Source organism: Wasmannia auropunctata, unplaced genomic scaffold, assembly GCF_000956235.1.
Source record: "Wasmannia auropunctata unplaced genomic scaffold, wasmannia.A_1.0 LD336026.1, whole genome shotgun sequence".
In the NCBI taxonomy this organism is placed as follows: domain Eukaryota; kingdom Metazoa; phylum Arthropoda; class Insecta; order Hymenoptera; family Formicidae; genus Wasmannia; species Wasmannia auropunctata.
The window spans coordinates 504,167-531,661 of NW_012026864.1; the positions used below are offsets into that span (position 1 = coordinate 504,167).

The 27,495-nt window shown below is 43.2% G+C and overlaps 1 protein-coding gene across 3 annotated transcripts; it reads right to left on the reverse strand.

Annotated features, from left to right (window-relative positions):
• Nucleotides 1–1,370: 1,370 nt before the first annotated feature.
• LOC105452679 (protein FAM135A) lies at nt 1,371–27,276 on the reverse strand. Of its 3 annotated transcripts, XM_011694009.1 has the most exons (18): nt 26,758–27,276; nt 10,431–10,687; nt 10,224–10,300; nt 9,565–9,778; nt 8,736–8,870; nt 8,572–8,601; nt 8,089–8,173; nt 7,771–7,965; nt 7,565–7,699; nt 7,183–7,423; nt 6,742–6,973; nt 6,293–6,660; nt 4,955–5,910; nt 4,055–4,845; nt 3,293–3,608; nt 2,801–3,050; nt 2,483–2,710; nt 1,371–2,327 (listed from the first exon to the last, which is right to left on the reverse strand). In XM_011694009.1, exons 2-18 carry the CDS (start codon nt 10,505–10,507, stop codon nt 2,122–2,124), a joined length of 4,536 nt encoding a protein of 1,511 aa, XP_011692311.1. In that variant the 5' UTR covers nt 10,508–10,687; nt 26,758–27,276; the 3' UTR covers nt 1,371–2,121. The 3 variants fall into 3 exon arrangements, with proteins under 3 accessions (XP_011692311.1, XP_011692312.1, XP_011692310.1); XM_011694010.1 differs by having other exon boundaries at nt 3,293–3,494; nt 6,293–6,973; XM_011694008.1 differs by having other exon boundaries at nt 6,293–6,973.
• Between the last annotated feature and the right edge of the window lie 219 nt (nt 27,277–27,495).

A 27,495-nucleotide genomic window follows, 5' to 3' on the forward strand; every position in this document is an offset into this window, starting at 1 on the left:
TCGTAACGTCGTAGCTTTGGTACACAGAGCGTCAGAAACTTACTCTTTTAATTTTAATGATAAAATCTTTGGCAAGTTGAAATTTCTATTTCTCGAGGATATAATCGTCACATTTTAATATTTAATATTAAACATCTGATATAATCAGATAAATTAAAATTTTGGCATATAGTAAATGGATAAAATCTGTTTAACTTCTGTAATTACGTGACAGATTCAAGTTCTCAAAACAATCCTTCGTTTAAAAAATTACTTAAAACTCTACTTACGCATTAAAATATTTATTTCGAACGAATTTATTATTAAAATTAAGGTCAGCGGTTCCGGAACGCCCTGTAGATTTTAAGGTGACAAAATTGTCGAGCTCGCTTGAGTTACACGACGACTCGCGGGTCTCGACAGTGATAACACTCGCGGACGCGACGTTTCACGTTTCTTTTTTTTTGCCACCGTTCGGTTACGATTATTGTAATTTCCTTTTCATCTTTTTTTTGCTTTTCATTGATAGATTGTTCTGAGCAATTGAGATCTATAGCATTGGAGGGATTTCATGTACCTGAAACGTTAGTCACTCTCGTCGCGTCACCGCGCGTCTGTTTCGCACCCTGGTTATACTCTCCTCTGCCGCGTTTCAGAGCGCGAGTCCTCGTTTCACCGCACTGAAACCGCACTGGGGAACCCGTTCGTCCGAGACGTTGATGAGACCCGTCACCTCGAATCCTCTGGTTGACAGCGCTGATTTTAACATCCCACATTTTATCCGACGTTCCTTCATCCTCGGTCTTTTTACTCTACGTCTTTTTCTCTCTTTGTTTTTGTCCAATCATTTTCTCTTTCAGATATTTTTTCTCTTTCTCGCTCTATCTACCTTTCTTTCTCTCAGCATCGTACTCGGCTCTCATCCATCCGCTCTTCGCACTCATCGCATTCAGCATTCACACTTATCTGAGGATAACAATTGACATACGTTTCGTAACTTTCCTATACGACTAGACAATGTGTCGTTGCATTGTCTTATACTTTTATTATTTTATTTGTATCATTAATATTATTTTTTTTTCCTCCCCTTGTAATGCGTGGCTGTACATCGTGGAGAATTGATCCGGCGACCGAGTCCTCGCTCGCTCTGGAGTCTCGTTTCCTTTCCTTTTAAAAAAGTACATCCCCAACTTCAATCGCCGGTACCGCGGTTATATGTCGATGAATAATTTTCGTCCCCTTTTCTTCTACGATCGCGATCCATTTTTTCCTCGCGACGATGTTGATGAAACTCAATGTGCCCGACGACCGCATCGTGTCCCCTCGTGATTGCTTCATTTACGCTAGGCCGCCATACGCGCTGATCAGGTTTCGTTTCAGTTTCTCCTTTCTCGAGTATGGAAATTTTGAAGTACGTTCGATATCGTTCATGCACATCGCATTGCTCATAGCAATGACGTGCACGACATACTGGAGACGTCTAAGCATATATATTATATGCTTAACTTTCGTACTATGTATCTTGCATCTTATCTGTGTTTTCTTATCTCTTCTTTCAATATATATTTCTTGGTCGGTATCACTACTGCTATTACTACCACCGTTACCATTATCATCATTATCAGCACCAACCACCATCACCATCACCACTACCACCATCATCACCACATCACTAGAGAGTAGGTCCGTTTCACGGCGAGCTACAGGTCCATTCGATTCGAATGCTCACGAAGCGAACTCTGAATGAAGCGTTGAAGCGGGAATGAATCCGAAATTCGACCGTCAGTGACAAATGCGCGCGACCTTTCCGCATCCGTGATTATGATCGGTATCAAGATGGCACGAGAGAACCTAACGAGAATTTTCGATACTAAAATCGACGACGACGTGCGCCGAGTTTTCATGTAAAAAAGATCAGATTGCCCCGCTTCGAGATCCCGTTCGTTTCTTTGGAAGAAGATATTCTAAGCGAAGAGAAGAAGCGAGGCAACCGCTGGACAAGGACGTCTATAGTTATACGCTAATCACGGAATGGTCGAAGATATCGCGAAGAACGCGACGCTTTCCGAGTTCCTGTTTCCTATTTTTTTTTCTTTTTAATAAACTACAGTTAATTCATTTTCGCGCTAGACTGTTCTTTCCTTATCTGAAATATTTCAGTCCAGCGACCAGCAGGAATTTCTCGATGAAAAGCTCGGAGTCGAGGACGGCGATATGCGCGGCTCGGCCTATCAGGGCGTTCGCCGTCGGCGGTAGAGCGTGATGCACGTCGTATCTGACGAGGCTGACGCCGGGCGTCGACATCACGGGATACAGAATGTTGTGCACCATCTCACGGTACGCGGCACCTGAAAGAGTTAGACGGAGGTCTGATTTCCAGTTGATGCATTTGGATGCGTTTCGATTATTAATTGATTAATTGACTTTACTTAATCAGCTTACTCATCTTAATAAAAAACGAACAATAAAAACAAAATCAGTGATCAATGCCTAAATACGATACCTTGATCCGTCGGATCTCGTACGGCAGCCTTGCAGAGCTCGATTCGGGCAGAGTGCAAAGGTACGTATCGATCCTGAGCGCTGCCGCACAGCAAGACGTGTTTGAATTTCTGCAGATTGCTCTTCTGGCTCAAGCGAAACATGAAGGAACGCCTCACGTCCGGTGAGTCCTTCATGGCCAGCTGCAGCAGAGATCCGGACTTCTTCCACTTCTGCATGAACCACATACCTATGCAAGTTGATGACAAAAAAATTACACTCGAGATTGATGCTCTTGTAGTATCGAACAATTCTTGACGAGGGTACTTATTAGGCTTACCCGCGTTCACCAAACCGCTCGTGTTGTAAAGAGTGCCCAAGTGTGGTCCGCTCAAGCTGAGAAAGGTGTGCAGACGACCAAGTAATGGACGCAGCTGCGGTCGCGTCAGGGCACTCCGGATGATTATGGTCCCAAGAGAATGCCCGATAAAGCTCACCTTCCTCGGATTCAGGCCCGACGTTTCAATATGATAGAGAATTTCGGACACTAATCGGTCGGTCATCGTTTCAAAGTCGGAAAAGGTATCTCCCTTTCGTAGACAAGATACAACAATTTATTAGAGAATGTTGAAATCTTGGAAGATATTTATAAATAACGGTTATTAATTCTTATTTATCAAACGATGATAACTGCAAACAAAAATTACGTATTGAGTTGAAGAATTTAAAATGCGTTTGCAATATACTAAAAATTGATACAATTAATTTTACCGCGATCAGCGCTTTGAGAATTTTCTATTAATTTTTCGAGATTCGTTCCGATGTAATTTACCTGATTTCTCTCGGACATGAGGAAATCCAAGTTCGCCCCCGGCAGACCCAGTTCCAAGTACGTCTTGACGAGACGGAGATCGGCGGCATTACCGTCGAGGCCGTGGACGCATATGATAAGGTGCGCACCTTCCGGCGAGAAGAGCCGATACTCGTCGCTGATGTGGAAGTACGGCAGGGTCGAGGCCAGGCTCGGGTAGTCACTAAGAGGCACATTGGATCTTAATGGTTGAACCGACGGCGAGGAATTCAGAAGGTCACCGTATCCGAGGGAATGGGCACGTTTATGTAAATGCAACTGTGCTTCCTCGTGTTCTCTAGAGGAGGATAAGGTAGACAGAGAAGAGAACTTAACTACGAAAGACAGACGGAACAATGTGAAAGCGGAATGCAAACGGCATTTAGCGCTTTTAAGGGAGGCGGAAGCCAAATCTCAAGAAGCGTCGTCGCGTGCGTTGAGAAATGCGGTAAAAAAGAAAGAAAAAAATAGATAAAATTCTAATATTCATCAAGCGTAATTCAAAGTTGCTGATTGATTAGTTGTCAGATTTTTAGACTACTGTATGTTCTGTTTTTTAAATAAATTACTCAGATTTTCTAGTTTTATTAATAAAAAGACAAAACAATATTAAATTAAACTAAACGACTTAAGCTTCACAGATTATTTGGTTAATATCTTCAAATCTTGCTTTGTGAATATTAGGCTTAAGGAAGCGGAATTCGGTGGGCTGATCGCGTTATTACGCGCGAAAACTCGGCACACCTATAGATTTTGCCTGAGAAGCTCATCTGCCTCTTGAACTCCTCCTTGCATTTCTTGAAGTTGATGAAGTCGTCCTGCGTAGACTGCAACAACTCCTTGCCCTCCTGATAGCAGTCCAAGCAAATGGCGCCGTAGACGTTCTCCCTGTCTCGATCCCGGTTTCGTTGCGGACTGCAGGGCGCCGTTTTGTTCTGCTTCGGGCTCCTGGTCTGCTTCACCGTCTCGTACACGTGGTAGAGCGGATTGTCGATCGGCGCCGGCGGGTCGCGGAACTCCTCGGGAGGCGGCGGCTCGTCCTGGAACATCTTCGGCGGCGGCAGTCGCACCTCCTCGTACGAGTGCTCCTCCACGCTATCCTTCGTGACGAGGGGACGATCCTTGCGCGGCACGATCTTCGACAGCTTCTGCCGCAGCTGCTCGCTCGAGAGCTTGGCTTGATTGCGACGCTGCTCCGAGCTGGAGGTGTCGCCGCTGCTGACCCAACCCGAGCACTCGGACGTTAGGTTGCTCGAGCTCGAGCTCGGCGTGGGGCTGCTAGGTCTGGTGGACGGCGGGCTGAGGAGGTGCGGTATGATCGGCAGGTTGTTGACCAGGCTGTCCTTGCTGTCGCGTATCGGCATGCAGGGCAGAGAGACCGCGCTGCGTGGCACGACCACCTTGTTCTGAGCCACCGGCACGCTGGCGCATCGCAGTCTCTTTACGTTCGGCGGCGGCACCCCGAAGTTCGTCGTTTCGGACGGCGTCGTGCCGTTGGTCGTCGGTGCCTCCACGGGCGATTTTATGGGCTCCATCTAAGCGGCGAGAATGCGGAGAATATTAAAATATAAATTAAACTACGTGTAAAATTAAATTCAATACGCAGTTTTGTATTACTTTTTTTTTTTACGTTTGCCACTTTACCTTCAGGATAATTTTATTGTTGTTCTCCACCTCGAGGACGCTCGTCGCAGGCGTCGAAGAGGGATGACGGTGCTTGGGCAAGGGAGCGACAGCGGGATCTTGATACGCCGGGGGTGGCGGTGCCGGTTTTCTGTTTTTGTGACTACACTTTCTCTCACTTTTGTGATTGCTCTCCTCCTCCGTTGGGTGATCCGTATCGAGAACGGGCGCTGAGTGCGGTCTTCTGCTGTGCTTGTCTTTCCTTCTCTCGCGAGACTCTTTCTTCGATTCCGGTTTCAGGGCTATTACTTCGTAGATCGGTTCCTGAACCACTTCCGCGTTCTTCTTCTCGGTCTGACCGCGTCGTTGCTTCTCCTCGTTGTAATTCTGGGTTGCGCCGTTGCGAGGCGATTTGGCCGACCGATCGGCTCTTCTTCGAATCGGTCGCTCTCGCCGGAAGTCGCAGCACTCGCGCTCCACGTCGTCGAGCAGCCGTTCCGTGCTCTTCGGCCTCTTCGGCATCTCATCGCGAATCCTTCCGCTGGTGCTGCCGTTTGTGCGATAGAATAACGAGTCCGTGGTCGCGTAATAATTGGATCTTTTGCTCGCAGAATCCGCCAGGTGCGAATGGCTGCCGGTCACCGCGCTGCCATTCAAGAACTCCGGGATCTCTGGGCGACTTCTTTGCGTCATCGATGTCTTGCCGAGTGTATGATATCTGCGACTCTCAACGCCGTTCGTTTGATTGTACTTGCCACCTGACTGATGTCCGGACTTCCTAGAGTTTCCTCGGTAAGTGACTCTATCCAACGTCGCTGTGTGCAACGGCTGTGGATCCTGTAAAAAGTCGCCATTTACGTTCGCCTTGGATAGAAAGCTACTTTGGTCGTTTGTGGTCGTTGGCAGCGGTTGGCGATTTCCCAGGCGATGACTTCGTGGCTCCAGCCGTATTCTTCTGATATCGAGAGAATGGTAATCTACGAAACAAATGGAGAATATAATTAATAATCCGTTCTCAAGAAATTTTGTTTAATTTGTTAACGTTATTCCATCAATACTATTTTATTTGGTTTGAAAACAAAATAAAATATAGATAACAAAAAATTCCTATAAGAAGAGATATTCTCGATATTAAAATAACACAATAAGAACTGTCAATGGGAATCGGCGTGGTTAATGATACACAATTTATTAATAATATAAAAAATATATATGTAAATCTTAGATTAGATAGATATATTTAATAAATTTTAATAATATAAATCTTTTATATTATTAAATTGCGTATCACTAACCACGAGTCGATTCCCATTGCCAGTTCTTATTGTGTTATTAAAATATAAATATATTTTATCGAACCTTCCATTGTATTTGCCGACTTGCTTTCCGTCAAGCAGTCGGGCAATTGACTAAGGTCCAGGGCGCCCACGTACGTTGGCACAGCAAGATTCTGATCGCAGGATTTCGACGAAGGTCGATAACCGGGCAGATGCCCACCGGGCGGCAACTCGGGAAACATCACCGCCAGCAGTGAGCTAATGGAAGAGGATTGATAGTCGGACTGCTGTTGCTGCTGCCGGTTCGGTACCAGCATCTGCGTGGACTTGGCTCGGGGCAGAGGTATCACCGGCGTGGAGCCGAGTGACGGGTTCGGCGCGGAACAAGCCTGCTGACCCGAGGGCGGGAAGAGGGTGCTAATGGACGGCACTGTCGACCTGGATTTCCCCCTGGAAGGAACCGTCGCGGGTGGGGTGACATTACGACCGCCGCCACGCAGCCCTCGCGTGAACAATTGGGTCGACACAGACCTGGGCAGAGTCTTCGGCGACGTTCTGGGTTGCAGGGGTGCCGCCAGTTCGGGACCCAGCTGATCGAGCGACTTGCTGTGCCTCGCGGGAAGCGTGGAAGGAGTCAGTATGAGACGGCCCTGGATCGATCCGATGTCTTGAGCTGCGCCTTCGCTCCTGGGCGACCAGATGCCCACGGTGCGCGATTCTAGGATCGCTGCTATGCCGCAGCTGCAATCGTCCATGCTGGGAACTGAGAAGAATATTTCGTGTAAAGCTCCCGAAAAACTTGAACCAGTATTTTAAAACTATTATTTAGAATTTAGAATTATTTATATATACATTATTTTACAAGATTGCATTATAATATTTCTGTTTTAATTTGTAACCTGCTATAACATATCGTATAATAATATAATCTTAAGTCAGTATTACAACAAATATCATTGCGTGTACACTTACCACTGTTTCTGTGTCTCTGCTGCATGTCAGCGTACTGATCCTCGAAAATCAAAGGCAACGAGTGAAGGTCGCCGTCCACTTCCGGACAATGGACAGGTAACGGAGGTAACGCTGCGAGATAACGCGATCTTCGGGCAGCCTCGCTTACCGCTTGATAAGACTGATAATTCGCGTCGTAACAGCCCGCTGCCGAAGTTCTTGGGTTCTCTAATACGAAGAAACCCTCCGCAAACCGCTTCACCTGCAAATCGATAATTAATTGCAAATAATTGAACCGCCATGAATGGTATGCAAATTTATCCAGTTTAATATTAATATTTAAAAAATTTAGTATCAATACTGATAATATTCTTAATCTAAATAATTTGTAAGTTTTGCTTACTCTCAATTGATGATGAATTCGTGCTAAATGCTGATGAACCGCTTCTCGGCCGGAGAACGCTTCGAGGAAATGCTGCCAAAGAACGATATTTTGTGCGCAGAGTTGGGCTATGTCAGCCTCCTCGGTGTCCATCAACTGCGAGAAAGAACGGATTTAAAGAGCGTCTGCTAAAAATTAAAAGCACGGCATGATGCAAAAACGCAAACCTTCGTGATCTCTTTGTGCGTATTCTGTGCGAGCTCGAGTGCCCTTTGTTGCCAAGAAGGAAGAAGCCGTGCCAAGTCGGACAAATCGTTTAGTAAAGACTCCCTCGCGGCCAAGAGCAGTCTCGTGACTTCTTGCTGGACCAATCTCGCGTGCTGTATCCTCGTCGTCGATCCAACGCATTTCGTAGTGGTCTCCTAAAACGAGAGAAAGAGAAATTCACTTACTACTAGAATTTTTTTATTAGGATTTATTGGATAATATTCATTCAATATTTATTTCGGTATCGCTACATCGGTGACCGCTTTAAAGAAACTCACGATATTTCCGAAGGTTGTTGCATTACTGTCGCCGTTCGCCGCCGATTGCTTAAATTGCAGCCAGGGTTTTCCGCTTCGCGGCGCACTGCAATCATAATTCAGCACATTGCGGTATTTATGTACACACATTTTCATTTTTATGACGAATGTAATCGGCAGTATTTGCTAAATATTCATTTATCTCTGCCAGTAACGAAAACCAGATCACGCGCGTATGCCATATTTTATTTGTTTAGGTATATTTCCTAGATAAAATACACATCGCGGTCGTGCGTGTCACAACGTTCTCTCGCTAGCGTTAAGTTTTTAAGTTCGAGTGGGAGTCAATATAATCACTGCCTCGTAAATTCAAATTCAAGGTAAAGTTAGTTGGTTCAGGAATTCAAAAGTCGAGGAAGAAATAATAAATTGCGCGACTACTCGCGCGCGAAAAGTTTATAGAGCTTCAGCGCTGAGCTTCTTTCTAAAGTGTCAAGAACTCACCAACTCTGCACTACGTGCAGTATGCTCTTCCTGCGTTCACCGCGGGGATGCAAGCACGCGGCCATAGAACAGAAAAAAAAACGGCTCTCGTGAGGGACAATGTCGATTATATGTATGGCGAACGATATATTTCGGGAATTACGAAACGCGAGCGAATTACTGACTTGATGTAGGGCTGATGAAGTGCCACGAGGCAGGCGTGGATCGTAATGGACACCGCGGCAAGATGAAAGTAATCAAAGAGCACCGGCAGATGATAGTGAAGGCCCTTCGTAGGTGTGAAGTTCAACTGCAACGCCCTGAAAAAGAACGACCTATCGATCACGGGCGACTCGATGTAGGGCGGACCCTCAGTCGAAACTATCATCGATCAGTTCGGCCCAATTCCAAACAGTTTGCGAACAAATATCCAACAGATGTCCGATAGATCTGTCTAAAACACGTTTGACAGATTATGTCATCTTTTCAGAGGTCTTCACGACGAGTGTCGCGGGAAATTGCTCGGAAAAATTTTCAACATCGTTTTTACTAAATCCACGTCAATTTTATCTTTCCGAAAAAATCTTAGGATTATTATATGCTGTTATAATGTATCGTAAAAAATGAATAATCAAAAGAGTTTTCTATATCTCTTAAATTTTGCAAAAAGTCTTCCCTTGTTTTGATGTTATCTCATTGCACAAATTATCCAATACGCTAAGAAAATAACTGAAGTAAAATGCTCTTAGCTCATTTTATTTTTTAAATTTCAAATTTATCTTTTTGTCACTAATTTATTCCCTCGTAAGTTCTTATGTCGTGTTCAAGAGAGAGAGAGAGAGAGAAAAAGAGAAAGAGAGAGAGAGAGAAAGAGAAAAGTCGCAAACAAGAGATAAGAATTGCGCGGCCGGCTGATTGCTCAGATTGCTCGCAATCCAACCCTTTGCGTGTCCCTGCTGTCACTGGTAAAGGAATACGTTGGCGTTCGTGTTCTTACGACGGCAAGACGCTTACCTCGAGGACACGCAAGCCATGTTGCCCGGCTGCGTCGGCTCGCTGAACCATAGCTCGACGCCTAGATTAAAGTGGGTGCGCGACAGGGCCTCCTCAATCTTGTGACTATGCACGAGCACATGCGCCCGGAATAGTACGGAAGTGCCGAGTGTCACCTCCTCGTTCCTGTAGAGGATCTGAAAGCGCTTACTCGTGCCCGGCGCCTCCAGCGAGTCTGCAACACAACGGTGCGTGCCTCTCCATCGAATTCGACGTCGCTCGCCTCGGGGATAGATCGATCGATCAGGGGGGGGGGAATGAAACGGATTCAGCAAAGCATGTTCGCGTGACATGACTGCAAAATTTCGGACAGTCCGAGAAACGATCGCGAGACTCACGCGATGCGCAGGTAAAAAATAGGAATATCGAGACATGAAAGAAGAGGGGTAGAAAGAAATGTTTTAAGATACTAGAAGATTTTCATGATAAATTTGGCAACATTAGATATTAAGAACTATGCATTATATTTATTTTAAATATTTATGAGGGGGGTGAAGAAAAGGGGGAGAAATCTTCTCTAAGACACTAACTGTATAGTGACTGTACATGTAAATTTAATGTAGCATGCAAAATCAAATGCCTGAAACAATTTTGATTTTTGATTATCGAAATTTGCTTACGATTTCGTGGTTGATTGACCTCCACCTTGACTGGCAACTTCGGCGATACTCTAAGAGCAGTTCGGATCTGGTAATATCTGCAAAAAGGAAAAAGCACACAGAGTTCCCCTGACGGACGATCGAGCGGGTCTTGGCAAGCAGTCGCGATATTTTACGGAGATTACGACGCGACGTCATATACCGAGAGATACGGAGCGATAATCTCACCCGCGCTGGAAGAGATCGACATTGTAGAACTTGCAGAGCTCGAGGGAGAACTCGAGGGTGGCCTGTAGATCGCTCATCTCGATCCTCGCGATGGAAAGAACCACCCCCGTCCCGTGCTACCCTGGCACAGCCCCTAATCGCACGACGACTGGCTTCGCCCAACACGATGACTTGCGAGTACGAAATTTTCAGGGCCTTGCCGAACCTCTCGGTTCGCTCCAGCCATCCTGAGGAGGAATCTCAGCGCCAAAGGTCCTCTGAAATAACATACGAGTTCTCGGTTTGCATTAGATCCGCTAATATGTATTTCCTATTATTATACAAATGGAAGTATTTTAAAAGCTATAAGTAAATATATAATAAATAGAATTTGTATAGGTATAGAGATGTTGGAACATTTCAGACGTAACGATTATAGGAAGCAGGAAAGCGAATTATATTCTAATAAAAATTGTGTATGCTTTCAAGATGCTGTTGTATTAATATGATGACCGAAATAAAATCTATATCGATAGTTCTATCAATATAATAAATTCAACACTCGGCGCTTCAATATTAATAAGAACATAATGTCGCAAAATATTTAATAGCTTTTCATTGTTAAGGACGCTTAAGGACAACCGCGTTTCGTATTTCAAGACGTACGTCGGGGAAGAGCCATAACCATCTCGTTAAAGTTTCACCGTTATCCGTACGATATTCGCCGTTCCACGGCGATAAAAACATGAACAGGAGCATGCCTACGTTTGCGTATGCTATAAATAAATCGGCGACATCTAACTTAGCCGCGGCCAAATTTAGTTCGGGAATAAACTTAGCCGCCTGGCCAATTAATTTCTAGGCGGACTATCGCTGCTTCAGCTATATCGAAACCCGGCTTGTAATGAACGTCGGCAGAAGAACAACGACCGGACGTCGTATAGACAATACGATGTGTGATCCGACAATACGATGGCGCGGAGAGGGACTGGGTTTCAATAAACTCTTCTTTTTGCGTGTACAAATCGATATACCGAAGGCCGATGTAGTCTACTCTCGCTTTGATGTGTACGTAATGTTTATAGCGTGGAAAGTATTTCACAGCGATCTGCATTTCATTGCCAAGGACGTGCAAAAGCGTGCACGCGAATGCAATTATCCTCATCCAGTTTCCTACTTCGTTTCTGGAGGATATATATCTATATATATATATATATATATATATATATCAATGGCTATATAATTTAATTTTCTTAAGGCACGCTCAATAAAGGAGCAATAATGTATTAACAAAAACTTAATAAAAGATTTAACAGCGAAGATACTTTACATTAAAAATTAAAAGGTCTTTAGAAACTGAGAAAAATTATATAATATACATAGCGTCTTAGATCATTCCAAATCTATCTCTTTGAGAAAGCTCCTTTCAGGTTTATCGAAATATTTTAAGATTAAAAATACTGAAAATTAAGAAATATTGCCGAAGTTGTCATCTTTCATAACCTTAAATATAAAAATTTATTAATACTTTGATTATCGAATATAATTCGTAAAATGTTTTGCATCATCTCTGTATTCGTTATACATTTTCTATTTAAGATTACAATTACTTCACTCGTATAAACTCTTGACGTTTATCTCCGTTTATTGTCTTTCTTCATTTTATTTTTTTTTTCACTCGATATAAAAATAAGCTGCAATTTATTGCCATTGGTAACACATTGCCGATACGACGTACTGCATATGAAACATTAAGGCGGCAACAAATTGGATTATTTATGTATAATAACTACGTGCCAATGTAGTAATCTCTCCCTCTCTTCTCCACCAGTTCAAGTTAATTAATTATTATGAAGAATGCCAAGAGCGATATTGAAATATTTCATTTGCATAAGATTTCGCTAAATAAACGAAGGTATCGGCGGGATAATCCCTGGTAAAGCTAATCGACCCCGATAGACTCGTATAATCTGCAAGAGCGTTCCATTATGAATGCCATATACCCTTATGACTCTTTATCGATACGGATTATACGTGAGCGATTGTTTCAACGCGACAATCTCCGGCACGGGAAGCCATTCTGAACAGCGCGCTCAGGGGAAAACTTTCTTAATTTACGCTCATCGATATTCCCAAGGCCGATGTATTTTCTCGACGTGCACGACGGTGTGCTCACGATGCCGGAAAGTGCTTCTTGGCGAACGCACTCCATTGCCAAGGCTGCTCAAAGGCCGCGTACACTCGACCGCCTCTTTCCGTCGCTTTTAAAATAAGAAGATGGGCGACATCCTCTCAGCATGTCGACGCACTGGCAGCTTTTTTTCCCCGCGTAAATCCTTTTTTTTTACGCAATAAGGAGGAAGGTACAGTGACACAGATTTGACGTACTTCTCGCGTAGATAAAATAGTTTGAAAAATCGAGAGAGAGAGAGAGAGAGAGAGAGAGAGAGAGAGCTTTGCGTCACAAATTTGAAAAATTGTGAAAAAAATCCCACGTTAGAATTGACAGATGTAGGTATAAGAACGGCTTTACCGATCTTGACGTCTCATCGTCATTCGCGTCATTGCCACGGCCGCTCGAAGGCACAGCCCGGAAGCCGGCTTTTCCAGTACATTTATCCACCCGGTGCGAAGATCAACGACTTTGATTTTCAGGCTAGAGTGGAACGTGAGAGGCGTCGCTACGATGGTACTTGTCGTCGTTCATCCGAGGAGAGAATTTGTACCTCCGAATTATCGTATAAATTGTACTAGAAACTCACTCTCGTGTGCTTAATTCTTAAAAGCGATCTCTGGGAGTTGCGCGTTAGAAGAATAACGGGGTTATAAAAAAAATTAAAAAGACGCGAGCTGTCTATTGGCCGCACCTAAAGCTGCACAATCCTCTCAGGGGACAGAGAAAAAAAAGTAGGTAGGGCTTGTGATCTATCATCCGCTATGCTGAAATGCGGAAAAGTTTGCGCTCTTCCTCTTCCCGTAAACCGCAAAAGTCCGCGGGGTTATTTCCAAGCTCCGTCGTTGAAGTAAAGTCCGCGCAATAATTTAAAGGGTCGGATTTTCCTTTAAGTCGCAACACGCGGTGTGTGGCGGAAGAAGAGAGAAACGCACACGGGCCGCTGCTAACAGACAGCTGTGCTCCGCCGCCACTTGTAACTTGGCCCACGTAATCCGGTTACGTGTGCACGTGTGTGTAACTGATGAAAAATAGCCGGGCGACATTGCGTGCATTCCTGAGATACTTCTGATTTCTGCACCTTCCAGCGTGATGTCTATCTTCCGGCAATATCAAAAGCGGTCTTAAATGATTAAATATTGAAATTAACGATGCATTTTTACTGGATGCGTCTCCGCGCATTCTTTACAAATTTTATATATAAATAGAAATTTATAAATTATTCAGATACATCTTCCTCAATTTATCACATTGTAATTATTCTTGAATAATTTATAAAAGATAATACCAAAAACAAAATATTTTTTTGCATTCTTGCCATATTTTCTCTCTCATCACAATATTATACTTATTATATAATTTATTATACAATTTTAATAAACTTTTAAATCATGTTATAGAAAAAGAAAATTTTTTATATGTATGCTTTATGAAAAAAAAAATATCCATATTCCACGTTATTAACGTCATCCTTTGATGCTTTTTGCATTACTAACGTGCCATACTTCGGTCTCCATGCAAAGCGGTCTCCAGCGCGAGCTTCAAGTACGAGTCCATCGCTTTGATATGTTTTATAAGTCATACATGTTTTATTCGATTTGTATGCACAATCCTTTACGCAACCGTCACGTTTATTCTTCAACTTGTAATACGAATATATTTAAGATCACACAGATTGCAAAACTCTACACGAGAAAAGTCAGCTGAAAGAATGTAATTGTTTATTTATCTTCTTTTTAACCCAACCTTCATAAAAGTAGATGAAAGATATGAACTTTTACAAAATGTAACGGAACGTTTGCTATTTGAAACAAATTATTCCAACAGTTGCATTATTAACTTAATAGTTAGGGCAACAGAAAATATTGCAACATTTTATATATCTCACACACATATGTGTAATAATTATTTAATAACGTAGATAAAGGGTGTGTCCGGGATCCGAGTAAGTTAGCGAGTAAAGTTTTAATATATAAGACTCGCGTAATTATTATATACATATATGTTTATGCGAAAAAAGCGCATCATCGCTTCAAGTTTTTGTGCAATAGTTTGCGACAGGACAAAGCCACGGGCTCCTCTCGTGCACGTCAAGCGCATTTCAGTCACATGAGGGTTAATCGTGCTCGAGCGCTCTCTCTCTCTCTCTCTCTCTCTCTCGCCTCGTGTGTGCGCTGCATCACACGATATTTCTAGCCCCGAGGCCGACGCACCATGGCCCAGATTAACGCCTCTGGGCGATACCAGCCTACATCGACCGACGTGCGTATTTACGTACTACGATACGGTACGACGATACGCGACGGACCGGAGCGCGCGTTTTTCCTCCCGTGTGCGCGGAAACGCGAGCGAGATGCTGCACGTGAAAGAGCGATTCCGGGGATGGGGAAAAGAGGAAGGGCCTGGGAGGCACCGCGACGACTCCTCCTTTCCAGCTTATCGCGTTTTTCCATTACTTCCGCGACGTAGTTCGAAACGACGTAATGATCCATTATTATTTCGTTTCGTACTTGCTATACGGGGCGATCTCTCTTTGGCTGGCACTGCATTCATCGAATTCAGCACCGTCGAAGGCACTTTTACGGCCGAGGCAGTGATTTATTGCGCTCGCGTATATCAAATTACGAGAAATGAAGAATTCTTCCTGAAACTTTATTTTCAGAAGAAAGGGGATTCCAACTCTGTCAAAGAAATGTATTATTAAACTTGAATTTACATTGCGGGATCCTGTATAAAGTAAAATCCTATTTCAAAATGATCTTCTCGAAAGAAAAGCAGAAAGTCGAAGACTGTAAATTCGATATTTCGCGGCTGAGAGCTTAAACTACTGAAAATTTAATTCCTCATACGTTTATGGCGCGCTCTCGGATTTACGGAGAGCGCGCAACTTATAATTTAATAATAGTCGCGTCTCGAATTCTTCGCGAAGTTACTTTTTAAACGGCAGGACGTACGAAAAATGGCGAGGCTGGCTGCTGCTGAAAATAGATGTATAGCCCCGGGTCCGCGGTGCGTACGTGCGCCTACAATAGAATAAAAACTTCTTCCTGGTCGGGTGTTAACAGGGATTATTGTGTAACGTTTTGCCGGCGTAATCTCCTTTCTATAAAATTGATTTTCTTTCCGATAGACTTTGTAGGTTAAATTAAATATACAGAGTTATAAATATATACCGGCGGAGAAGATTACTAATTCTTATATACCAAAGGTTCGTTCTATATGATCGCATAAGAAACAGAGAATTATAAAACAGCCTTCCTTTGAGATAATAAAAACTGAAAGATCTGCAAAAGATACTTTTGCAAGTTTTAATTTAAGTCGTGTAAGTCGGAAAACTTTGTCTCCGTGGCGTGTTCTAAAACAGTAATTTAGAAAATTACTCTCTCGTGACACGCACATGGCATAGAGATCTATCGATCTTTCTAGAGAGAGAGAGAGAGAGAGAGAGAGAAACATCCGTACTCTCCTTTATTTTTATTTATTTTTAGAACGCCATAAGGTGTGTATCCTCAAATTCACTTCGTCAACAACCTTTCAGCAGATGGACATCAAAGCGGCTTTATCTGTAGTGTAATCATCGAGTCGCCATCACGCGACTTCGCGGAAAATATGAATAGCGACACATAATTGAGCAATTTATTTTGAAGCCGATACAAATAAAATTTCGAGACACGAAATGTGTCAGTGAATTACATTTATTTGTACACATTTCAAATTGTGCAGTATTTTCATACGAAAAACATAATTTATTTAATAATCTATTTAATGTGATACACGATAAAAAAAAGCTTTGCTGCAAATTGCAACTTTTTCAAAAATTGTATTTACCTTATTGGAAGATAAATAATTTGATTTACGGGCGCACGTAACATGCAGGATGATTCCGATATCCTGGATTTTATTTTTCAGCAACGTGACATCTCTACAAAATTCCGCGTGATCATTTCTGAAGCAATCGCTCTTTTGCACTCAGCGAGATGATGGAGAAAGCTAAACGGTCTCGCCCCTGAAACGATCAAGAGACCTTGAAGTGCCATCAGGGACTTATTAGTCTCGTCGGTTATCCCATCGATTATAAAATCGCATGCGCGGTCGTCGAATGAAAGAGACGGAAGAGCGTCAATCGGCATTCGATCCCTCCGTACAGTGGCAGAGGGAACAAAGTCTAACAAGGAAAATTGAAATTTCGTATCGATTAGCGCGCTGTTCCGCGACGAATTTCCATGCCGCGCCGATCCACCCCCAGGTCGTCTACCTATCGGCCGACCGCCGCCCTTTCGGCCAGACAGGCACGTGCATTTTCCACTTCGCATTTCCCACTATTCTGTACAAAGATATGAGTGCATTGTATAACAGAATAAGAATTAATTTATTGCCGGCACAATCATATATATAATTTCGTGGAATAAAACTCGAGGAGACGTTTGTGTGCGAGTTCTGTAAGAAATCTCAGAAATGGTTCGATAAAATCTCTTTGGCTCATATTTCCTGATAGATTTATTCCTTCTTCCCCTCGGTAAAAATATGTATGCAATCTAGCGCAATGTTTCTCCTTGGTTATTTATCCATTTTATTTATTCAACGGTCCCTAAAACGTTTCATCTGTCGTAATCTCGCTGTGCAGTCTATACGCGCGATTGATCGGCGGACCGGCTTCCGGTTACGAGGCGCCCGGGACTCGATCGTAAAAACGTAACCGAGAGATTCACCGAGTTTCATGACCGCGCAGAAAATGGGAAATTAATCATTTTGTCGCGACGAAAAAAGAAATGGGGATCGGACCTCGTACTATACACCTCGGCTCGCGTGCCTTTCCGCGCAACGCCTTCCCAATCTCTCCCGCGTCTTTGACCCTTTCCCTCGGTCGTTTCCCTCGGAGCGTTTAACCCCCGACCTTTTTCGGTTCAGCCGCTCGTATTTAGTTGGACCATGTATGCTTTGTAATATTAAATCACGGTGGAGTCGTGCCTTCCGGAAAAAGCGATTTCGGACCTGTGGAGGCTTCGAGAGTCGCTTCCGCGCGGAAAAGTTCAAAGCGAAAAGGCGAATGAGTAATCCCAGGCCTTTTATTGGATAAGATTGCAATTTCGCGAGCTTACCTTACAATGCGCCTTACCGCTTTCTGATCCTCGTTCTCGAGATTGCGTTTAGATTAAAGCAATATTGCGTGAACGTGTCGCTCTATATATATATATATATATTATCTTTTATTTAATCATTTATTTTCATTTCAATTATTTACTCGGGCAGTAAATGAATTATCATTCACAATGTGCAATCCATTCAAGAATCATTTAAACCACACTGTTGATTTAATCAATAATTAATCAAGTTAACTGCTTTTATTTTAATAAAATATTTGATTCTATAAATTTTCTCTCAAGCAGAAGCTATCATTTAAATAAAATTGTGCCCAACTGGAAAGCACGGCGCCCATATATTTTTATCCGAAAGTCGATATTTATATCCACCCCGGTCAAAAGTAACTTCGACGAACAGTTCTCTGCAAAGACGTGAAAGCGCGTTTCTATACTCGTACCGGTAAATTTTTTATCATATCCCTCGCTCCGCCCTTAAAATAGCGCTACTATTGCGCTAGATTTACTCCCATGCGCTCGCTTTTAAGATATTAAATCGTAATCTGTCGCTCTTTTTGACGAATTCACATGACCTTAATGGTACGACCGGCGACCAGGTGGCGAAGAAATTTCTGTCTAAATGGAAATTCCGCTTCCCGCGGCGGATATTCACGTTTTCCCCTTTGACCCTCGCCCTAGCGAAAACGCTTTCGAGGGGAGGCCTGGATATTTGATGGAACTTCTTGCCCACGGCGTATAAGTGTTGCAAATTTAAAGATTGACTCGAATTGCATCGGCGGACTTAACAGGAAAGAGAGTACGAATACCTATGCAAAGGACGTCTTTGACCTCGACTTTTTGGAAAGTGTATACTCTCTCATTGTGCTTTTTTAAAATACAATGGTAAATTCATTGAACTATCCAGGTAACTGGTAAGGTGAAAACCTTGAATTAATACGAAAACATGCTTGCTAAGTTTTTTCGTTACTGTTATAAAAAACAAAAGAGAAAATGTAGTAAATTAATTTATATTTGACAGTGTTCCAAATTTCACTGCCTGCAATGCTAAAAATCTATATAGTGCACGTAACGTAAACTATAAATTTTCAGTGCTGGCAGTGAATTTTGGAACACAGCCTTTATGTAATAGATAAATATTAGAATCAAAGAAACGTCACATTATGTAAAGTGTAATAAGTTGTTATTTCTCAATTTCTTAAACCAGTCTGTCCAAAAGTATCAAAGCTTATGTGAATACATTACATAAAAAATCAAGAATTTTTATTTAAGCAAAATACGAATTCAATTTTATATGGTGAAAATTATTTTAATAAAACTTCGTATAATGTAAACAGAACATTAATCCTTGATCAAAAGACGATTTCCTCTGAACCCTCGGGGTCTCAATGACCCCCATCTTCACTCACAGGAGTTGCGTGCGTGTTCGGGCAGACGTCTAGACGGTTTCTATCCGATGAAGCGACGGCGGCGTCACCGCGTAATCAAAAGTATTTCTTATCTTCGCGGCATCATCGTATACGTGGCGTCTCGCGACATCAGATCGAACATCGAGGTAATCTCGAAGGCTACCGCCCGGCTTCCTCCCGGTACCGCTTATTACCGTAATAAATAATCGTGAGGAGCTCTCCGCCGGGGAAAAGAGCTGAAAACTTCGCAATGGGGCTGTCCATCGATCGCGACAATTTACTCGACACTTATGGGTTCAATTCATTGGGACCTTCCGATGTCTTTCTTTGGACACGACAAATAGGAGATTGCATTGATGACAGTGGATATAATAATACCAGATATTTTACTGTGTCATTAAAAGTTTTAATTTTTTTAACAAAATAGAATAAGAATGGAACAGGATTATTAAAATATACATACTGAATATTTAATAAATTTTAGATACTGCTAAATAAGGATTTTATATCTTTATTGATATAATTTTTAAATTACATAAAGTAAAATTATATATCAATAAAGATATAAAATTCTTACTTAGCAGTTTCTAAAATTTATTAAATATTCAGTTAAAATATCGTCCCAATCTGATGTATAGCATTGTCTAACAAAATTGATCGTCTCGAAAATGATTGCGTGATACGCGATAAGATAAGGGGAGAAACATATGTGATATCAACGGCGGATTTCCTATAAGAAGCGTCTTGTTCAAATTCTACTACAAAAACGTCGTTATTCAATGTAATGTAAATTCAAGATGCAAATTGCTAGCTGTTTCGCCCATGGAACATCTCGGCGTCTACCGTTTTCGTAGTACGGTATCGCAAAAACCTCTTCTAATTTGCATCTTGAATTTACATTAGTGTTCGCTGTAAACGTGACTTTAGCGTCTACCATATCCAAGACACGGTGTCGCAAGAAGTCCGGAGTATCAACCGCGTCATCCCCTTGCCCGCGTTCGCCGTACAAAAATGCGGATTGTGCTGATAGTGCGCGCGATAAATAGTAAATCCATTTACTCGGCGCGGCACAGGAAGAGATTTCAACGTCGCGTATCTCTACGGTGAAATGCAGCCTCGCCCAAAAATCTGGAGCACTTTAACAAATGGCAGGCTTAAACTAATTAGAGCTAAAGTTAAAAGTTCATAAGCTAAAAATATTATAAATAATTGATATGAAGGTGTATTATTAATCAAGCATTTCAAAAATTTATGATCTCCTTTGCAAAGGCTGTGAAGTTATTACTTATTACTAATAAATATAAGAAGTATAGATGGCTATATTTAATACTGTATACGTTTTTTATTTTCCTATACAAATATTAATACAAATAAATAATTTTCCTTTTGTTATATTATTGATATCGTCGTTCAGTTATTTATTCATACGTATTAAAAATTGGAAGACCGAACAACAGAGTTCCTTTGAACCATCCCCTGCAAATGGATGGCATCGTATAATCTTCAGCAAGCGGAAAAAGAGTGCACCTTCTCAAGCGGCCAGCTCGAGGGATTCCTTTTTTCTCATTTCGTCCGAGCAGTTCGGAGGATATTCTTTTTGCGCTTCTCTCGTTTCCCGGAACGAGAATTTTTCGTCTCTCTCTCTCTCTCTCTCTCTGGGATTAATGCGCGCAAATTGGCAGCGCAGAAATCTCCGGTATCTAAATAAAAATCCGTTAAAGAAACGATACACGGCGTGCTCATCAGTGTGTAAGTAATCTCCAACGTGTCTTACGGCATTGCCCGATAAATGTCACTTTATTCATTTACGACTGTTTTGATATAATCGTGAAGCTATTAAATTTTTAAAGTACGTCTTAAAAGCACGTCAAGAAAAAAGAAGAAAAAGGGCATTTAAAACTTGTTTTCAATGTATTGGAGATAAAGCAAAATTTAATGATTGGAAACTTCTTAAATCTTAAAAATCCACAGGCAAACTTTGCGATATAAATGAGATATCGTAACTTCAGCTATAAAATGCGGAAACGGATCTTATAAGCCTAACATCGTCTAGTTTAGAGTCTGGCCGGAGGTACATGTAACATGCGCTCATATATCTGCGCACGTGTTTTCTCCTCGAGCCGATAAACCGGTAGTTCAACAACCAGGCGAGCGTGCTCGAGAAGTTTCACCCTCCAGGACGATAAAAGCGGCCTTTATTGCCGGAGATACGAACACGCATGCCCACAATCCTTTCTTCTTACCGCTCTGCGAAAGATCTCCGATAATAATAATCGGGAGGGTGTGTTTTCTGCACACGCGTCACCTTTTTTTTTTTCATGTACCTTTACGACGGGTGTGACGATAAAGGGAGGTGATAAATTTTCGAAGCGGCCTTCCGGCAACCAGCTAGCCGACTAATCTCGTATAATCCATTTTAATAATCAAGGCCATCATTTCTAAATTTGTATCCGGGCTCGTAAATTACGCGGTGTCTTGCGACGCGCAGTTGTACAGCATGACTCGAGCTTACCTGAAAATTTTCGTCCCATCTAGAATTAAGTTTTCCCGATTAAAGCACGTCGAAGCAAGAATTCTCGAGTTGAAATCGAAGTACTTCTTACAATTTGAATTTTTGAAGTGTCATTAAATAATTAAAGCCCTGATATTCTTCACTTAAATTCAGTAGTAGATTGCATTATTTCAAGTATTTAATTTGACGTAAAATTATCAAATATTTAGTATTTAACGTTTAAAAAAACAATAACAAATAGTCTGGAAAAATTTATCTTAAAGGAAAATCCGTGATTAAAATTCAAGTTCCTGGTACGTCTTGTACAAACACAATGCACACAGCATAAAGAAATTGCAAGCACAAATTGGCGTATCAAATAAATGGTCGATTCTTCTTTTGTTCCCGCCACCTCTCTCGTGGCGCACGTCCCGATCTCATTTTAAAGCGGAATTGTTCGTTCCTGAGCTGAGCAATTCGCTCGCTAATCACCCACGGTGCAACGAGCCAAGAATCTCCTATATACCGTGACTCGGAACTCCTAACCGCATTGCCACTCATTATTTCTCAAGCTGCTTTTCGAGCAGATCGTGGGCCACTTCGATCTGCTGACACATCGCAATCTGTCGACACCTAACTTAAATCGAATAAACAAATTCCCATCTTCGGTCTGCTAATTCGCTATACAGTTGTAATTATTATACTTTTGTTCTCAAAACGAATGCCGCGTTATAATTATCGGAAAAAAGGCTAATGATAAAAGCTGTTTTGTTTTACTTTCTTCGACCCTTTTATTTTCTCCGTAATGATACCGATAAAGAACAAGGGGAAAAAAAGAAAAATAAGTTGCTAGTTTTAACGATCGTATTTTTAAGAGTCGGCGAGTTCAATCTATTATTCATCAACGGAGTCGAATCGTTTTCAATAACTTTTAGACCTCATTGGACAAAGTGTTTCAATAGCCAGTGTAATTGCGATATTTCTTATGCAATAAAATGATACGTCGTTCATTACTTAACAGAACAAACAATCGATTGCGAAACTCTTGGTATTACGTGGCTAGCTCTGACGTAACGCGAATAAAAGTACATGGTAGGTACACACATCGATACCCTCCAACTGCTGTACCGTCTGTTTTATGTACAGATATAATATAACACGCCCTATATAGCGTGTATGTACACCGGCATCCTTGCACTCTGATATTCGGGCATGTATATATATATGTATATGTATACATTAAGTCGGTTCAATGACCATCCCGATCAAAGATTGAAAATGACACAACCACCCGGCTTTTTCTTTTCGCGATAAGGTTTCAGGTCGAATAGAGCACTCCGGCTGATTGCTATTAAGACCGGAAGTAGGTCGAGACAAATAAGAGACCCGTAGAAAAGTTATAATTCACGGGAGCGAGGTTTCAGGAAAGAAAATGGCGAGGGCAGCAACCAGGAAATATGTTTTTGGCAACAGATACGAGAGCGCATTGGCACCAGAATACCTGTCGGAGTATGAAAAGATAGGATGGCTCGCCTCGGCGCGCAAAAACTTATTTTTAAAATAAGACTGTGAATAATGTGTACTCAATGCAAACAACGAAGCTTTATCGCTTAAAAAAATATTGAATTTTCGAACATTCTAATTTAACGTGCGATTATATCACAATATTTAATGTTGCAGATTATACATGTAAATTGCAACAAACTTCTGCAAAATTTAATACAAAATTTGTCGAAGTATTCGTCAATGTAATTAGAGAGATCTAAAATAATTTATAGATTTAAGCAACAAAGAGCCGATCATCAAAAATAGATTAATCAGATATTAATTAAGTTTTAATCGGCATCACGTTTTCAACCCCTTAAACATCCAGCGAATTCCATCAGTGAGATATGAGAGGAAACCACGGTGCTCTTCCGTCGGTTCTTCCCGTAGGAGACACCATTAGTATTCAGTTTGCGTATTCTGTGGTATGTATTATTTTTTGCCGGGAGAATACCGGAGAAGTGCCTGGAGCGATGGGGGAGAACGGGAAAAAGCGACTACTGTTCCCTTTGGGGAGTCCGACCAGTCTGTGTACTACGCGATCCCTCAACTCTGAATGCTGCTCCATATCGGTTGACCTTTTCTGAAAACGGTCACGCCTCAGAAATGTCAGGGTACCACTATCTCTCCGCGGCTATGAACTTTGGGCTATACATATGTTACGCTATTGAAGTCATCGTACTGCGCGGCGCGGAGGCGCGGCATGGCGCGGCCGCGGCGCGGCGGGTCGCTCGTAGGAGGCAGACGGGATGGAATTTTCCTAGGAATTGGTTCCGTGCCCTTTATCTCGTTCGCTTCAACTAATCGAATGTGACACTGCCAGTCAGTAGGTATAATCGATAACGGAATAGTGCATGGTACTATTGCCGGAATTATTGCGGAGCGCAAAATAAAGGCGCGCTTGTTTAATAATAGCTAATCGAGCGACCGATTTTAGATTCCATTCATTTCTACGAGAAATTGATCGACCGAACGGCGGGCTCATTAAATTGTCCGTAGCTATGATTATACGGTGAACCGATACGAGTCTGTGTGTCTGTTATTTTCAATCTTTTGCAATCAAAGAAATATCGCCACCGATATTTAATGTTTTACATCATCCTTTACATCGTTGACATTTCGATACATTTTATTTTCGTTCGGAAGCCCCTAAATAAGATATACAGTTACCACCCTATTGCAGAAGGCCACACAGAGAAAGTAAATTAAGCCCCGTGACTCGACTGCGGCTTACGCACGTTATACTGTTGTACACGCATTTGCTGACATTACGGAGAATTTACGGGGGCCGGACTTCCGATCCCGATGAAGTTAACGCTACATTAACGGCGGTGCACGATCCATATCGTGTTGCGTAACTAAACAAACACCCACACGATAACAATATTAAAAAAGACTGAATCCCACCAGCCAAGTTACGATTTCATTACCCTTCACGATCATTCTGCAATCCCGCGATTATTGCAGATTTGCAGTATTTTTTCCTTCACGATTATGGGAAACGTCGTTTTGCGAAATGGTGCATAATACCAACGTAGGCATAATCATAATAAAAAAACGACTATTTGAAGATTCGAAATATACAATTTAACTCGAATTTTAATATTTTTGCAAAATTATGCAGAGAGAAAGGTCAAAGAACAATCCAATTGCGAAATGACTGAAATAGAAAGCCTGTTAGAGTTAACAAACAACATTCGACTTTATACGCGCCGTCATGACTCTATACCAACGTTTAGAAACTTCCGCCCGTAGACACAAGTATGCTATTTACTTTGCGGATACTCAGAATAGCGCGACTATAATCCCCTCAAGTGTGATAGCGGCACGCACGCGGGAAAGGGATTGACGAGCGACGGTCGTCGCAAAGTATCGAGAGGGAACACATTGATCGATCACTTCTTACGTGCTTTACCGCGATACGGCGGTTACCGGGACGGTGGTGTCGGCAGCAGCCGTAACCTTGCTAAATTATTGAACGACCATGCTAGACGCCGTCCATGCCCGCAGTCATGGGCAATTCCGCGGGATATACATTTCCGGTCGGCATAAAATCGACGTGCCAGAAATCGTAGCGATGGATTTCGATGGCGAGACGTCGGCGCCAGATTTGAAGCATTATACACAAGTACGGGTAGTAAAAGGCAGGCGCAAGGAAAAGGAGCAGCAGAATAAAAGAAAGGAGACAGCAGGTGTTCGCGTTCTCAAGTTCCTTCGAACTTTTTTTTTCAAGACGGATATAGCGAAAAATATATTCGTCTGTTAGATGCATTTAATTGTCAGATAAAAATAATTAAGATTTAGAATCGTTTCTGTCTGTTCAAAAGTTAAAGAAATAAATCTCGGATTTAGATCGAGTGTGGAACTCTTCCCGCTTCTCCGGACAATAATGCAAACGGGTCAAACGTATAAAATTGTTGAGAATTAAGGCGCGTCAGAGAGAAGTTCATTGAATCGCTTGGCGGACGATCGAGGTGCCTGCGTTTAAATAAATTGACATTTTCCGATTCACGTGCGCGCATAGACGAGGCAAGATAGTAGCTACTTCCGTATAATAGCGGGAGAGGATGGAGTGGACGAGAAAGAGGGGAATCAATTTAAAAGCCGTGACTCACACTGGGACACGATGACGTCGTTAGCGTGCGGCCTCTCTCTGTCGCCTCTCTAAAAAATGAGCGGTAAAAAGCAGGTGACGGAGAAAGGGGAAGGAGGAGAGAAAGGGAGTAATCCGATAATATCTCTCTTTAGCGACGCTCGGGACAAATGCATACGCGGTGATAAGGAAGAGGGAAGTGAGAGAGATAGAGAGAGAAGATTCCCTCTCTCGGACGGGGTCGACAAGCCTCGAGTATTATTCCTGGTATTCGCGTACGATACTCATGACGTATGACGATGAAAGGGTTGCGCGAAGGAGGGCACGCAGAGAGCAAAGGGCGCGTGCACACGTCGGTGCACAGTAACCCCTTTCATCATTGTTTGTACGGGACTCTCGTCTGTACTTGTGCGCGAGAAACAGAGAGAGAGAGAGAGAGAGAGAGAGAGAGAGAGAGAGACGCTTCACATACAAACGATTCCGGTTTACCGAATGCAAAGAGGGGGAGGAAAAAAAGATACGAGAGAAAGACGCGATGAGACTGGGTTGCGGATGGCGGAGAATCGAGGGCGGCGCGGGGTGAGGCCGCGAGGGAAAGAAATCGCGAGGGAAACGAGAGACAGCGGTATCCCTCCGTGGCGAGACCTCCTCCCCCGTCGCGCCCGCGCCCAGCGCGAAGCGGCGTTCCCTCGCCCCAATTACCGTGCCCGGCGCGCAACGCCTATACCATCCACGTAATTTGCATCCGACCTCTATTTCCTCGCGGCGAAACGCGACGCTGCGTGGCACTCTCGATTATCCTGAACAACGACGTCCAGGAAATGTTTTTGAACCGATCGCGTCCAAGGGAGATGCGAACGATATGTTTCACGAAATCGTTCTAGAGGTATCGACAAAACATAAGCAGCGTCGCGTGGACCACGCTTTTTAGTGTACACTAAGTATTCGAGATGATTCATTGCCGTGATTAACTTCCTCTACCCTGCCTAACACGTATATGCGGAGGGTGGAGGAGGCGAAAGAGGATGATGGCTTACTCACGAGGCACGAGAAGGAGGCCAGCGACGGGCTGACATCGACTCCTGCAGGATGACGACCGACGACCCACGAGCATCCTTCCGTTCGTCTCTTCCTCTCGCGCCCTTCCCCCGCTTCCACCCTCGAAACTCCTCGGACTTCCGGCGATGGATCCGCAGGACCCGGGCGATCCTCCCCGTTGTCGTCGTCGTTCAGGCAACACCCACTTTCTCCCCTGGCCTCGTAACCTCGGATGTCACCACTCTCCTTCCGTCTCGCCGCCGTTCGCAGGGGCGCAGCGTTATCCTCCGCCGTCCTCGTCGTCGTCGTCGCCGACCACCACCACAAGCACTTCTACCATGAACCGCCGCTACCACCGCTGTCACCACCACCGCCACCGCTGTCGCCGTCGTAGTCGTCGCTGCCACAGCCACAACAAGCAACTAACGGCAGTAGTAGCGCCTGATGTAGTACTGTCAGACAGTTTCGCACCCCTTGCGTGTCACGTGAGCTCCCCGTTTCTCTCTCTCTCTCTCTCTCTCTCTCTCTCTCTCTCTCTCTCGCTCTCTTTTTCTCTCCCTCAATCCCTCTTCCGCCCTAGTATCCCCCCTCTCCGGCCTTTCGTCGGGCGCGAGCTATCGACTCACCCCCGTTGGCAATTAATCGCAGCTCGCCGCGCCGGGTCTCGCGTTTATGTCGCGATCGCGTCGGCCAGGAGGATCGTTCCGCTCTCGTGCGTCCGTCACATCGCGGTGCCGCGCC